Below are 15,070 nucleotides of genomic sequence, written 5' to 3'. Positions count from 1 at the left end.
AAGGAGAGGCGGGTGGCACTGCCCCTGCACACGATGCTCTGGCCTTTGGGCTAGCTGGGGGTGTTGAAAGCTGTGGGTGGGGGTAGGCAGCACTGCCCTCGTTCAGGGGGACCTGCAGCTGGAGCGCCACCTTACAGGGGAGGGACCATAGGCACCCTCCACGCACACAGTCCAGGGATCACCTGCCATTTGTGGGAGACCGTCCTCCAGTGCTCCAGAGTCTCTTTAAAGCAATTTTCCTTCATTCACTGAACTTCTCTTCTGGGCCAGATATGAAACCCAGTGTGCCCACTGCCCTCAGGGAGCTCCCGGGAGGCAGACATCAGGGCGGGCTGCAGCACACCCACGGCCCTTGACCCCCCTGTGAGAAAGGACCAGTCCTGTAGAGCCATCTGGGGCTGTCACAGGCTGAGGCCTCTCTAACTAGGCTCCCTCCTGTGAAGAACGCCGGTAAAAGGGTCCTGGGCACTGAAGGATGAATAGGGGTTTGCCAGATGGAAGTGTGTGGAACGGGACTTCCAGGAGGCAGAGGCACCTACATGAGCAGCGCCTATGGGTTGAGAGCGTTCTCTGTGGGTGTGCTGCCCTGGCTGGGCCTGGGGTGTTGGGAGTGGGAAGGGAGAGGTGGCCGGAGTCAGTGGGGCTGGGTCACAGACCTGGAATGGTGTGGTCAAGAGCCTTGTCATGGAGGACATCAGCCAGGGAGGAAGGTGCTGGCTCACTCTAGTCATGGTCTGAAGAACGGACTGAGGGCCAGGCCTGGCCAAGGGGAAGCCAGTGTGTGGGCACAGGGCCTGAAGGGCAGGGCTGAGGGCCCTGGGCAGCTGGGTGCAGGAGGTAGCTCAGGGCACCCTGGGACCCTGGAATGATCCCCATGCCATGCAGGGGTCAGGAATGGTCTGCGGGACAGGTGTCCAGGACTCAGGCCAAGAAGGGAGAGAGGGTGTTCGTGGGGGCCCCAGGGTGAGGCAAGGGGTGAGGAAGACAAGCGGACCAAAGTGGCTGACCTCTCCCCACAGGAGACCAGCGTCCCTCAGGAGCTGCTGGTGACCGTGCTGAAGCCGGGGCTGCCCACTTTGGCCGACCTTTACGTGCTCCTGCCCCCTCCCAGGCCCACGAGGAAGAGGAGCCTCTCGAGTGATAAGGTATGTCCTGTGGCCATTGGACTCCCAGGTCCTCCCTGTGCAGCCCAGGGCTCGGGCCATTTACAACAAGCAGGGACGTCTCAGTGGCTTATGGCATAAAGGTATCTTTCTCGCTGCATCACAGTCTGACCCAGCGTGGCTAGACCTCGTCCACCTGTGGCTACACCCTCTGGAAGTCGCACAGCCTCTAAGGTCACTGCAGCAGTGGTAGTTGGGGGGAGGGCACAGGCTGGACCACCTCCCAGGGGGACTCGCTCACTTCCTTTCCCATGTCATTGGCTGGAGATGGTCACATGGCCCCAACCTGACTGCCAGGGGCACTGGGAAATGAGGGTAAGCAGTGTCAGGGAGACACCCGAGGATGTGGGTTTCAGGGCCGAGCAGAAGTCAGCCCCCATGCAGTTAGCAAATGTCTTTATTGCAAAGGACAGCTTCCAAATAGCCCTCATGGAGGGGATAAAAGACCTCCCATGTGACAGGTGTGGGAAGGGGACTCAAAGATGAACCAGAATCCCTTCACACCCACTAGGGTGGCTAAAATTAAAAAGCAGAAAATTTCAAGTGTTGGCAAGGAAGCAGAGAACTTGGAACCTCTCACGTTGCTGTTGGAAAGGGTTCAGCTGCTGGACAAATCAGGCTGGAAGTTCCTCAATAAGTTATACCTAAGTTACCACATGACCCAGCAAGTCCACTTATGGGTATATACCCAAGAGAAGCAAAAACATACATCCACAGTACATGGATTCACAGCAGCATTACTCATCATAACCAAAAAGTGTTCATCAGCTGCTGAAGAAACAAATGGTGGTCCAACCTTACAATGGAATATTCTTTGACCACCAAAAGGAATGAAGCCCTTGACACCTCTGACAGCATGAACGAACCTTGAAAACATGATGCTAAGTGACAGAGGCCAGTTGCAAAAGACCACGTGGTGTGCGATTCCATTCACATTAAATGCCCAGAACAGGCAAATCCATAGAGACAGAAATAGATGAATGGTTGCCAGGGGCTGGGGGAGAGTGCATGGGGAGTTGCTGCTAAGGCTAGGGGATTCTTTGGGAGAGGATGAAAATGTGCAGGAATTAGATAGTGGTAATGCTTGCACAACTTAGGGAATATACTAAAATGCATTAAATTGTACACTTTAAAAGAGTAAATGTTGCCGGGCACGGTGGCTCAAGCCTGTAATCCCAGCACTTTGGGAGGCCGAGACGGGTGGATCACGAGGTCAGGAGATCGAGACCATCCTGGCGAACACGGTGAAACCCCGTCTCTACTAAAAATACAAAAAACTAGCCGGGCGAGGTGGCGGGCGTCTGTAGTCCCAGCTACTCGGGAGGCTGAGGCAGGAGAATGGCGGGAACCTGGGAGGCGGAGCTTGCAGTGAGCTGAGATCTGGCCACTGCACTCCAGCCCGGGCGGCAGAGCGAGACTCCGCCTCAAAAAAAAAAAAAAAAAAAGAGTAAATGTTACTATCAGTTTCTAAAAATGAACCAGAAGCTCACATAGCCTGCACTGGTCATGGAGACCGACGCTCACTCAGGTGATCTGGAAGGCGTGGCCAGCGCAGGGGAAGGACAGTGCACACTCCAGCATGCCACCTGGTGCCACGTCCCATTTTACAGACATGAGAAGTGTGGCTTGGTGAGGGCCACTGTCGGAAAGGACCAGAGGCGATCAAACAGCAGAAGCGCTTCTACACACTAAGAGCAAGCTACCTGGAAAAGAAATCAAAAAAACAATCCACTAACAATAGCATCAAAAATTAAAAGTAAAATAAACTACTTAGGAACAAATTGAACCAAGGACGTGAAAAACTTGTGAAAAACTTAGAAACAAATTAAACCAAGGAGGTGAAAAACTTGTGCACTAAAAACCATAAAACACCAGTGAAAGAATTTGAAGAAGACACAAATTGATGGAAAGATATCCTGTGTTCGTGGATTAGAAGAATTTATATCATTAAGATGTCCATACTACATAAAGTGATGTACAGATTTAATGCAAGATCTATCAAAATTTCAATGACATTTTTCACAGAAATAGAAAAAAATCCTAAAATTTGTATGAAACCACAAAAGGCCTGAAATAGCCAAAGCCATTTTGAGCAAAAAGAAAAAAGCTGGAAGCATCACAGTCCCTGGCTTCAAAATGCACTACAAAATTACAGTAATCCAAACAGCATGGTACTGGCATAAAAACAGACACATAGACCCATGGAATAGAATAGAGAGCCCAGAAATAAATCCATACATGTACGGTCAATTGATTTTCAATAAAGCTGTCAAGAAGACACAATGGAGAAAAGAGAATATCTTCCATAAATATTGTTGGGAAACTGAATATCCACATGCAGAAGAATGCAATTAGATTCTTACACCCTCTACAACATCCAGCTCAGAGTGGATTAAAGACAAATGTAAGACCTGAATCTGTAAAAACACCAAAAGAAAACATAGTGAAAAACTATGCATCAGTTTGAGCAATGCTGTTTTGCAGATGATCCCAAAAGTACATGCAACAAAGGCAAAAACAGATAAACGGGATGATGTCAAACCAAGAGACCCTTGCACAGCCAGAGAAACTGTCAGTGGAGTGAAGAGATGACCCACAGAATCGGAGAAAAGATTCATGAAGCATGCCTCTGACAAGGGGTTCACATGCAGAATACGTAAGAAACCCAACTCTTGGCCGGGCGCGGTGGCTCAAGCCTGTAATCCCAGCACTTTGGGAGGCCGAGACGGGTGGATCACGAGGTCAGGAGATCGAGACCATCCTGGCTAACACAGTGAAACCCCGTCTCTACTAAAAAATACAAAAAACTAGCCGGGCGAGGTCGCGGGCGCCTGTAGTCCCAGCTACTCGGGAGGCTGAGGCAGGAGAATGGCGTAAACCTGGGAGGCGGAGCTTGCAGTGAGCCGAGATCCGGCCACTACACTCCAGCCTGGGTGACAGAGCGAGACTCCGTCTCAAAAAAAAAAAAAAAAAAAAAGAAACCCAACTCCGTAGCCAGAAAACAAGTGACCCGATTAAAAAACGGGCAAAGGAGCCAAGTAGACATTTCTCAAAGGGAGACACAGATGGCCAACAGGTATGTGAAAAACATGCTCACCATCTCAAACCATCAGGGAAATGCTCATTAAAGCCACAGTGAGACATGGCCTCACACCTGTTAGAATGGCTATTGTCAAAATAGCAGAGCTGACCAGTGCTGTGAAAGGCAGCCGGGTCTCCGAGCTCACCCAGCCCTGGGTGATGACTCAGACCCAGGAAGTAGTGAGGAGGCCAGGAGGAAGTGAGAGGGGCAAGGAGGGAGCACTCCTCTGCGCCAGGCACCTCACACATTTGTCACATCACGCAGACCCCGGAGGAGGATGCCCGTGGCCCACAAGGCTGACTGTCTTTTGGCCACTGCCTCTCCAGCTATAGGTGCCCCTGACCCTGCATCCCTCACCCTACAACCCAGCACCACCTCCTGGGGTATCCCTCCCTCAGACAGGGGGTCTGATTCTCCTGTCCTGCCCTGTCTCATTCTCTTCTTGGTCTTCCACCTCCAGGAAGCCTTCCCCTGACCACCACTGGGGGATGGAGCCTCCTGGAGCACCCAACTTGGCACACTCCATGGCCTGTATCTCTTTTACATTCCCAACTAAAACAAGAGCTCTTGAAGGGCAGAGCCATGTCTGGGTGACCTTTGTGTCCCATCCATGGTTCTTGATGCAAGTTCCCTTGTGGGTGATTATTCCCATGGTACAAAGGAGGACACCGAGGCTCAGTGAGGCCAGGTAGCTCGCCCAGCCCCGTGGCTCCAGAAGGTCCAAGCAGGACTCACACCTGTCCACCCAGCTCTCCCATCTCCCTCTGGTGGATCCCAGCAGACCTTGCTCCCCTCCCCGCTGGTGGAGGACACCCCCTCACTCTTCTCCTGGTAGAAGACCCCCCCAACACGTGGAGACCCCTCACTCCCCTCCTGGAGGAGGATCCCATACCCCTCCCCTTTTGGCAGAGGACCCCCTCATGGAGGCCCCCCTCACTGTCCCCTCTGTGCTTGCAGAGGCTCGCCGCCATCCAGCAGGTGCTGAATGCACAGAAGATCACCTTCCTCCTGCGAGGCGGAGTCCGAGTCCTGGTGGCCCTGAGGGACACAGGCACAGGTGAGCCACGGGGAGCTCCCCTGCAGAACAGGTGGAGGAGGCATCCAGGCCCTGGAGAAGGCATGTCCCTGCAGGGCCCTCAGGCAGATGGCCCGTATCCCCCTCCTGGTAGGTGTTCGCCTCTGATGGAACTGAGAGCCCACCCAGGTTAGACCCAGGGCCCCACTCTCCTCCGCGGATGTCCCATGGAGCACTGCTCTTACCTGACACCCACGCTTCGGGTCTCAGATAATCTCTGCCCCTTTCCTGACCCACAGAGCTGTCTCCTCGGTCATCAGTCATCCTTTCCCCTTTGGGGCAAAAGCCTTTGCAGAAGCTGATGAGCTTTTCTCTGCTCTGTGAAGATACCGTGCCCTTGCAACGTGGCAGGTTCACCCCACACCAGCATCAGCATGGCCGGGGAGCTCTGCCCACAGCCTCCATCCCCAGTGGGAGCCAGGTCGAGGGGCAGGGACTTCTCCAAGGCCACACAGGATGCACTTCTGGTCTTTTATGGCCTCTGGCCCCTCTCAGCCACATCAGGAGTGCTGGCCACAGGCATGGAGCAGCCTCCACACCAAGGAGGCTGGGGCAGGGACAGGCAAGGGAAAGGCAGGGACAGGCAGGGGACGGGCAGGGACAGGCAGGGGACAGGAAGGGGTTGAGCCGGGAGCGGGCTGGGGAAGGGCTGGGGAGGGAATGGGAATGGGCTGAAGACAGGCAGGAGAGGGGCCAGGGACAGGCAGGGGACAAGCTGGGGATGGGCAGGGGACAGGCTGGGGAAGGGCAGGGACAGGCTGGGAATGGACGGGGGACAGGCTGGGGAAGGGCGGGGAACAGACGGGATGGGCTGGGGATGGGACAAGGATGGGTGGTGCCCGTGGCCCTCCACTGACAACTGCTTTGCTTGCAGGTGCTGAGCAGCTGGGCGGCGGCGGTGGCTACTGGGCGGTAGTGGTGCTGTTTGTCATCGGGCTCTTTGCGGCAGGAGCGTTCATCCTCTACAAGTTCAAAAGGCAAGGCCCTTGGCTGCCCTCATCTGCTGGGCTCTGACCATGGGGCTTAGGCTGCCAGGCCCAACTCACTCAGGCAGATCTAGAAAAGGTCCCAGCAGGACCTCAGAAGGGAGTGGTGAGAGTTTGTGCCTATGATGGGCTGCAGTGGGAGGTGCTTGCCTGGCTCTGTACCACCTGTGGGGTCTCTGGAAGAGACGGCCACCACTCGCAACCCAGAGAGCATCGCACACCCACTCCTCCACTCTGCCCAGGACATCCCGGCCACCGTCCCATTCAGCTCCACCCACCTCACAGGAAGGACACCACTGCCCATCTCACAGATGAGGAAACCGGGCTCAGAGAGGTTGAGCAGTGTGCCCAAGGTCACACAGCCAGCCAGCCTCAGAGCTGGGACCTGACCCAGGCCCGCCCGCATCCCAGGCTTCCTCGGCTGCCCGGCCATCCCTTCCCTCCCCCCGAGAGCGCCCGATAGCTGCTGAGCTTCCTGCCAGGCGCTCCTGTGGGGTAAGGCTCTGGGTGTCCCCATGAGGGAGCTGCTTGTGCCGAGGCTGGGGTGAGGTGGAAGAACAGTGTTTATTGGGAGGGGCTTTCGTGCCTCTCTTTCCTTCTGAGCCTGTTCCCTGGCTGTGAAATGGGTGTGATCCCCCCATGCGGGGACATGTCATGGCCACCCTACAGGGGCTGGACAACCTAAAGTTCCCTGGATGCTAAACCTGGAATGAGCAGTGACACAGTGGCATCACCAGACTCCTTCCGTGCAAACACGGCTCCCAGATTTGGCCCTTATTGTTTCTCCCCTGCCTGCTGGTTCAGCTCCGGCGGCCTCAGTCTCCCCGTCGGGGTCACCCTTGAGGACCATCAAAGGCTACAGCTCACCCCTTCCTTTTGGCTTATTTGGAGGCTTGAGCCCTTCCTCGACACCAAACCCCAGCCTTTCATGGGCCCTGGACTCCCCCAACCCCTCCTCCTGCCCTGGGTCTCACTGTTTTATGCACTGCGGGTCTTTCGAGTAGTAGTTTCATGTGTACGCCCCACAGGCTGGCCCAGGCACTGGGACACAGCACTGACTGTCTGGGAGCGCATCCAGGAGCTCCTTACCCACCTTATTACTCAGTTCTACCCAAAGGGTTGGCCTGCAGCACTCAGAGCTGAACTGGAGAATCTGGGAGGACTTCCCTGAGGAAGTGACTTCTGGTGGGGATCCTGAAGGATGAATAGGAGTTTGTGGGGCAAAGAAGTAGAATAAGGTCTGTCCTGTGGTCTTTCCCAGATTCCAAACTCAGAGAGGCACTGGCTTCCCAACAGGTGTGTCCAGGGGTTCCATAGGCACTGCAAATTCAAATCAAACTCAGCATCCTCTTCCCCTAAAGCTGGTGCTGAGCAAATGACACTGTCCTCTACCAGGTGCCCAGGCCAGGATCCCACCTCCTTCCCGTGTGCTCTCTCCCTAACCTGTATCCCATGGCCACTGCAAGTGGGGTTTGTCACAGCAAGGAGGTGGCAGGGGCGGCCTTTGAGCCCAGGCTTTCAGGTCCTGAAGCCAGGCCCCTCACTGCCCTGGAAAGAAAAGCAGCTGAAAGTTGGTGCTGACAAGCCCCAGGGTGTGACTCCAAGCTCTGGGAGCTTGAATGTATTGGGCATAGGCGGAAGTGCCCAATGTACTTCGAGGCTCCATCTCACAACAGAGCAACGCCCCATTTAGCCCTAGCAGCCTGAGGCTTTAGGCTCTGGTGCAGCCTGCACCCCTGCGAGCTCCTGGCTTACTCATGGGCTGGGCTGGGCAGCACTGACAACCCGGTCAAAGCCGTCAGCCACCTGTCCCTGAGGCCCAGCAGGGGCTTGGCCCTCATCTCTCAAGGCTCTAGACTGAGGGAGCAGGGCTGCTTTGAGCATTTTAATCCAGTGGTGAAGTGTTGCAGCCTGTAGGTGATACTGGCCACCTTCTGTCACCCTCAGAGCTAGTCACAGGTCACACCCCACCCCATCCTGCCGTCAAAGTGTTTCCAGAGGGCTGGTGGTGTTCATCAACTGCATCTGAGAAAGTCCCCCTCTCCCACTGAGTCTCCGTCCCCTCATCTGTGAAATGGGACCCTGGCCCTGGGTTTTGATGGGACTAAGTGGGGTGTTGTGCACGAAGGAGCCTGGCCCACCACGGGTCCTGATCCTGGTCCCAGTGGAGGCAGCGGGGCTGTGCCCACCCTCTCCCTTTCCTCACTGGGAAATCGAGGACAGCACTTCCCCAGGACACCTGGACGGGGCTCAGCAAGTGCCTCTCAGAGCTGGGCCGGCTCGTGCCTCCTGTGGGAATGTGTGCCCAGCCCAGTGGCAGGGTGGCCAGGCGTGGGGGTTGGGGGGAAAGAGGATATAAGGCCTTTTCCCTGCAACACGCCCGTGCTTCGCTTCCTAGGGGAGATGACAGATACACAGTGATCACCCAGTGTGTCAGGGCAGAGGGAATCCCAGGGCCCAGGGAGCACACAGGAGCGAGGGCTTCCGGGAGGAAGTGGCTTTGAGCAGAGATGGGGCAGGAGGCAAGACTTGGGGCTGGGATAGGCACCTCTGGAGTGCTGTGGGCACCGTGCACCACACTCGATGTGGCCAGGCGGCCCGCAGAAGGCTCCAGGGACAGGCGGCCTGGGAAGCCGCACCAGTCTGAGCCGCCCTCGCCTCTGTCCAGCAGGAAACGGCCGGGCAGGACCGTGTACGCCCAAATGCACAACGAGAAGGAACAGGAGATGACCAGCCCCGTGAGTCACAGTGAGGACGTCCAGGGCGCTGCCCAGGGTGAGGAGTTTATAGATGATGATCTCGACTCGCAGACTCTAGGTAACGTCCGCCCCAAACCCACCCCACCCTCCCACAGGCCACCCCGCTGGGCCACTGCGGCCAGCAAAACGCACAGGACCCTGGTCCAGCAGACCTTGCTGGGTCAGTCGGGCCCACTGTGTCCCCTCCATCTGATGAGGGGATGACGCGACCTCTCAGGGCTGCCCCCAGAAATGAAATCCAAGACCTGTGGATGCTGAGGGCCCCATCCCTGGCAATGACCAAACAGCCCCCGACAGCCCAATCGAGGCAGGGAAAGGACAGGAAACAGGGCTGGCTTTGAAAGGAAGCCTGACTCTGGCCTCAGGATGTGGGAGGCCTTTCTCCCACAGCCGCTCCCTCGGCACTCCCAGTCCTCCCCTTCACTGCGGTGGTGATTTAGGGAACATCCCACACCTGGACCTGCGGCACCGCACTTTACAGTTTACGAAGCATTTCCACTGATGTGATCATGCCCAGGGCGAGAAGACCAGTCAAGTCATCTACGGCTGCATGACAAACCACCCACCTCAGTGGTAGCATCGTTTATGGCCGTTTTCTCTTCCGCTGTCTGGAGGCTCAGCCGGGCTGCTCGCTATCAGGGTCTCTCATGAGGCTGCAGTCAATAGCTGGTGCAGTGATCATCTCAAAGGCTGCCTCACTCAGACGGCCGGCAATTCATGCAGGCAGGCAGTCAGCTAACCCCTCACCTGGGCCATCGAGCGGGACACCTGCACATGGTCTCGTCGTGTGGCTTGGGCTTCCTCCCAGCATGGTGGCTGACTTCCAAGAGCATGTGGAATGAGGCGTCCAGGCAGGAGCCACACCTGCTTCAGGGCCTGGCCTTGAAGTCATACCTTGTCACTTGTGTCTTGCCCTGTTCACGTTTGAGGGGAGGGGGCACAGACTCCACCCCTCAGCTGCAGTCAGAGCGTGATGCCATCCAGCACAACAGGCACTACAGCTCTTCCTCTGGATGGGGGGTAAACTGAGGCCCAGGAGGCTCTGAGACTTGCCAGAGGGCTGGGAGCCTGTGCCAGAGCCGTGGCACCAGCCCTGTGTGCCGTGTCGGGCAAGTGCAGCCGGGCAGTGTGGGCACTTTCCATGCCTGTCTCAGCTGAGCAGCAGCCAAGGAGGCGGGCTCTTCCCTAGGGCTGAGGACATAGAACTGCAGGGACAGGGACTGTCCTTGCCCAAGGTCACAGCTAGTGGGGAACAGAGCTGGAACTCACGTCTTGGCAGACCCCAGGGACCCGGCTTCTCCCCTGTGGTTCCTGTTCTCTTTTAACAATCCCCGTCTGGGCCTGATTTTATGATGATGTCGGCACACACCTCTCACCGTTGCTGGGGGGTTCTGCGGTAGCTTCCGGAGCAGAGGACGACACACAGGAAGCCACAGAGGTCTCGGCACCCCCAGCTGCTCCCGCTGCTGTTCTGAGGATCCGGCTTGGAGCATCACTCACACCCTGCATCCAGGACGTCCTCAGAACGTGAGCGGCGGAAACCACTGTCCCTACTCTGCAAATTATTGAACGTGAGGCTCAAAAAGGAGAAGTCGCTTGCCCCGGCCTCGGCCAACCACTGGCTGACCTTGGAGCTAGATCCCGGCCAGTCAGACTCCAAAGCCTGGGACCTTCACACTCTCTTGAGAGGGGTTAGGGACTGGCCACGGTCCCTCTCTGCCTCCCCTGTGCTGTCTCCAGCCCCTCCCCAGGACTGTCTGCTCCAACCTCGGTGGGGGTCTCTTGTCTCCAGCATCGCCAGCCCAGGTGGGTTCCTCTTGGTGCGATGCATCCGTAGCCTTGGAAACATCATGGGAACCATGTACTTCACTGAGCGCTCGCTCTGTGTCAGGCCCCAGCTCAGCGCCTCCCAGACACCATCTGACTTCCCTGAGGCAGACGTCGACATTGCATCCACTGCACAGATGAGAAAGCTGAGGCTCAGAGCTGTTACTCAACCTCCCCAGGTCGCTAAGTGACAGGAGGTGGAGCCGGGCTCAAGCCTGACTCAGTGACTGTACAGCTGTGTCGCCCCCGAAGGCCCCAGGCCATGGGTGAGCGGCGTATGACTCTAAAGACCCCTCCACTGGTCTTGCTCCTGCCAGGGCAGGAGGTGGCCTTGGAGCTCCCCCTCCTGCAGGCGGCGTCACCCCCATGCTCACCCCCATGATGGAGGCAGCTGTGAGGTCCTGAGAGAACCCAGGCCTTCTCAAGTGGACAGAGGGCACAGGGTCTCAGGAATACAGGGCTCGGCTTCCCAGCCCCCGAAGGCTGTTTGCTTCCAAGCCCCTAAAGAGTAATCCTAGTGGGGTAGTAAGATTCGTGCAGCCAAGCCCTTGGTCCACGCCGCCCTTGCCAGTGCAGCAGCCACACTTCCCCGTCTAACCCACGACAGTCCTTTGAGGGGTGTGATTGACCCTCACATTAGAGATGACGAAGTCAGGGCCCAGCCAGGTGAAGGACGGGCGAGGACTCACACGAGGACTCAGGTGTGGCTGGGCTGTGCAGCGGGTGCTCCCAGCCGTGTCTCCCGGTGCCCTTGAGGCAGGGCAGCTCTGGGTCCTGGGTCCTCGACCCATCCCCTTGTCTCCCAACCAGCCCCCACCCGGGATGCACTGGATCACCCCTTGGCACTGACATCCCTATGCCCCCCTCTCTCCCACTCTCGCCTCCCGGGGCCTCGCCACTCTACGCCCTGCAGTGCCCACTGCCAGGAGGGGGCGGAGCCTCAGCCCTTCTCGCACCCCCTTGCTGCGGATGCCGGGGGCGACCCCCACGCAGGTCAGTGGCTGTGGCGGGCTGGGGCCGGCCTGGGCCTCACCTCTCAGGCCCTCTGGGGCCCACTGCTTGTGATGGCTCTGAGAGAGTCCATTCCTCAGGCACCCACCTAGGAACCGTGGAGACCCGCCTGCACCTGCACGGGCTGAAGGAACCCAGGGAGGCCCCACTGCACGTTGGCTCGAGGCGCTGGCTGAGGCCACCACCGTGGCCCCCGTGGCCCCATCTCCAGCCCGGGCCGAGGGCTTGTGCTCACTGGACCTGCGTCTCTTCTGTTTCCTAGGCAACCACTCGGGCGTGGTCCTGAGCATCAACTCCCGAGAGATGCACAGCTACCTGGTGAGCTGATGCCGCCCCAGCATCCGTCGTTTCACCCACGGAGGGCACGGAACCACCAGTGAAGCCGGCGGCTGGACTGGCGCCCCTCAGAGACCTGCGGAAAGCCCCCTCCCCGAGTCGTCCCCACACCAGGCGACAGGCACCACCCCCTCTGATAAGTCGAAGCCCGCCCAGGCCCACGGGGGCCCACGGGACCCCCCGGACATGGCCCTGCCCCTATGGGACACCAGGCCTGACTCGGGCAGGTTCTGCCCCCAGACCCCACACACGGCCGCCCCACGTGCTGTCACTCAGGCCGAGGCCTGACTTCTCTGGGCTGAGGCTGGTCATCCTGGACCCCGCCCAATACCTCGGGCTGCAAGAGCTGTGGACCCGTTCAGACACTGTGCTGCGGGCTCCTTCCCCACAGAGGCCGGGGCCTCCCTGACTTTGCTTCTTCACTCCCACCTGTGCGGCCGCCCAGTCCCTCTGTGGGAGTCCGGGAGCCAGGCCCTCCTAGCACCACACCACCCTCCAGGGCCCCCTGCCCTCCGGCTGGGAACTGCAGCTGTGTAAATGCCTCTCTAGGTAGCTGTTGGTGGTGGTGGGGGTGTCTCACTCTCCGTCTTTATAGCCGGCGGTAGCCACGGGGGTTGCTCTGTCAGAGCCCTGTACTCGGGCGCCCCTTTCCCTGAGTGCCCAGGGTGCCTCCTCTGCCCAAAGGGGCAGCAGCTCTCTCCCTGGTTCTCCCTAGGGCAGATGGGGTGGGGTGGGCTCAGGGCCCAGTGCCCATGGTTCCTCACTCCTGCCACCAAGCAGCACCATCTTACAGGCTTCTCCCACCTGATGGCTCCTCTCCCACCGTTCTGGGCTCTAGAAGGAGCCAGAAGCCCCCAGAAAGGTGGGTGGTGGAGACGGCTCTGGATGCACGAGTTTGCTGCAGTTCCTTGTAGGCGAAGGGACCCTGGTGGAAACCCAGCTGGGAGACGCTGAGGATGGCAGGGTTGGAAGGGCCATCAGGGTGCCCCTCATTTTCAAGAAGGGGAAGCTGAGGCCCAGGGAGGAGAGTGACTGAAGGTCACAGCAGGGTCACAGCAGAGGTGGCCCCGAACCCAGCCCTCTGCTCCCCTGTGTGGTGCGGTCTCCATACCCCCGCCGAGTTTCCTAGAATCAGGGATGTTAGTGTAAGTCTACACATAGGAATATGGGGGGTGGGGGGGGGTCACCTTTTGCCTTGAAATGGGAAGTCAGTAGCCCCTTCCTCCTCCCCATCCTCCCCCTCCTCTCTGGCAGGGCTCTCAGATGACCGTGGCCTCCCCTTCGGAAGGGGAGAACGCCAGAGCCCAGGCTGGTACGCACTGGCTGGGGGTGAATCCGAATGAAGGTGCAGACGTTCTCCCATGCACCATGTCTGAGCTTGGGGGTATTACCCCGTTTTCCCTAGAAAAGAAACATGGTCCATTAGAGGGGTAAGCCCAGGGGTGAATCTTCACGCCCCAAACAGTGGCCGGTGGGGAGGAGGCGTCTGCTCCTTGTTGAGTAAGCCACCTATGGAGACTGGAGCCTCATGTCCCTGGGCTGGGGGACGTCCGAGGCCACAGGACAAGGGGAGCAGCCTGGGCTACACAGGCGTGGAGGTGTCCCCCACCCTGCTACCTGCCCCCCAGACCCAAAGCTCTCTCCCCATCCTGCCTGCCCACCTGGGGCTCTTGCACCCCCTCCACCCCTGCCCCCCGCCAGAGGCGGCCCTCCAAGTTGTCCTCAAGGTCCTCCTGGAGATGGGATCCGGGACACGGGTCATGACTCTCTGGGACCTTGCCACAGCCCCCAGTCCCCTGCTTGCAGTCTGCAAGGACGCCTTTGCAGGGACTTTCATCCTGCCGGCCACCCCACTCACAACTGTCCCTGGCCAGCAGGCCGCCTGCGAGCGTCAGGCACACAGGGACAGCCATGGCGAGCACAGTGCAGGCCCGGGGCCCACGGGCAACATGGAACCCTGGGAACCGCCCTCCCCCTTCGCTCACAGTGCCTGCGGTAGCCACTCGAGGTCTCTGGCCTTCCTTGACCACTCCGTTTAATTCTCTCAACTGTTTGGGTAGGGTTTTCCCCTTAGTTATTTGTGCTTTTCCTGTATTTTATGTTAATATTTCTATTAAGAACATTTTGGGCATGTGGACCCAAGCACCTGGGAAGGAGGTGGCATCTGAAACAGCCCGATACGCTCCCGTCTGTGTACCCATGGAGATCGAGGCGTGGGCCCGTGGCTGTCCCTGGTTGTAATTCAAGGGCCTGCATATTTGACGTTCAGGTAGACACGGGCACCTGGGAGCAAGGCCATCAGCTGCCATGCACATAACAAAGAGACAAAGCATTCCTTCTTATTTTCCCTTTTTAAAAATCGATGAATCATTTGTGATGCTTTTAACAAAGATTAAATGAATTTGATCAGCTTTTGCCTCATTGTGAAGATACTTTCCTCACTTCCCGAAATGCACGTGGGCGCACACACAGGCCCCTAGGATCATAGTCCCAGAGGTGAGGTGGCTGAGGACCTCGTGCGAGGGACAAGGACCAGGCCCTACACGTTGGGACGTTGGAGGAGGCTGCACATGGCAGTGGCCTTCAAAGTAATGATCTCCCCGGTCGGCTCTCAAGCACTTTCACACATGTGGGCTCATTCTGTCACTCAAGGCCAGCAGAAGGGGAACCAGAAGTGTTGGCCAATTTTCTAGAAGAGAAGCAGAGAGCCCCAGAGGCTGAGGGCCTGGAGGTGGTGCAGCACCGTCCCACAGCTGATGGGACTCCTTTATTTCTGAAATACCGTTTGCTTTAGTCTTTGAGTTGACAGAAGGAGGCATGGACTTGTCTAT

General features: G+C 57.9%; 1 protein-coding gene across 1 annotated transcript in view; it reads left to right on the top strand.

The window, feature by feature from the left end:
* SORCS2 (sortilin-related VPS10 domain containing receptor 2) overlaps positions 1 to 13,580 on the top strand; it is a gene marked incomplete at its 5' end in the record, with an annotated part of 563,000 nt that extends 549,420 nt beyond the window's left edge. The window contains 5 exons of the mRNA XM_011935447.1: positions 1,020 to 1,145; positions 5,203 to 5,302; positions 6,195 to 6,297; positions 8,978 to 9,081; positions 12,166 to 13,580. Of these exons, the coding sequence (XP_011790837.1) occupies positions 1,020 to 1,145; positions 5,203 to 5,302; positions 6,195 to 6,297; positions 8,978 to 9,081; positions 12,166 to 12,230 (498 nt within the window). The remainder of the gene's footprint in view (positions 1 to 1,019; positions 1,146 to 5,202; positions 5,303 to 6,194; positions 6,298 to 8,977; positions 9,082 to 12,165) is intronic.
* Positions 13,581 to 15,070: the final 1,490 nt, after the last annotated feature.

Source organism: Colobus angolensis, unplaced genomic scaffold, assembly GCF_000951035.1.
Source record: "Colobus angolensis palliatus isolate OR3802 unplaced genomic scaffold, Cang.pa_1.0 Scaffold143, whole genome shotgun sequence".
Lineage (NCBI taxonomy): Eukaryota > Metazoa > Chordata > Mammalia > Primates > Cercopithecidae > Colobus > Colobus angolensis.
Note: the sequence above shows the minus strand (reverse complement) of the source record. Positions and strands in the feature narration are given on the sequence as shown.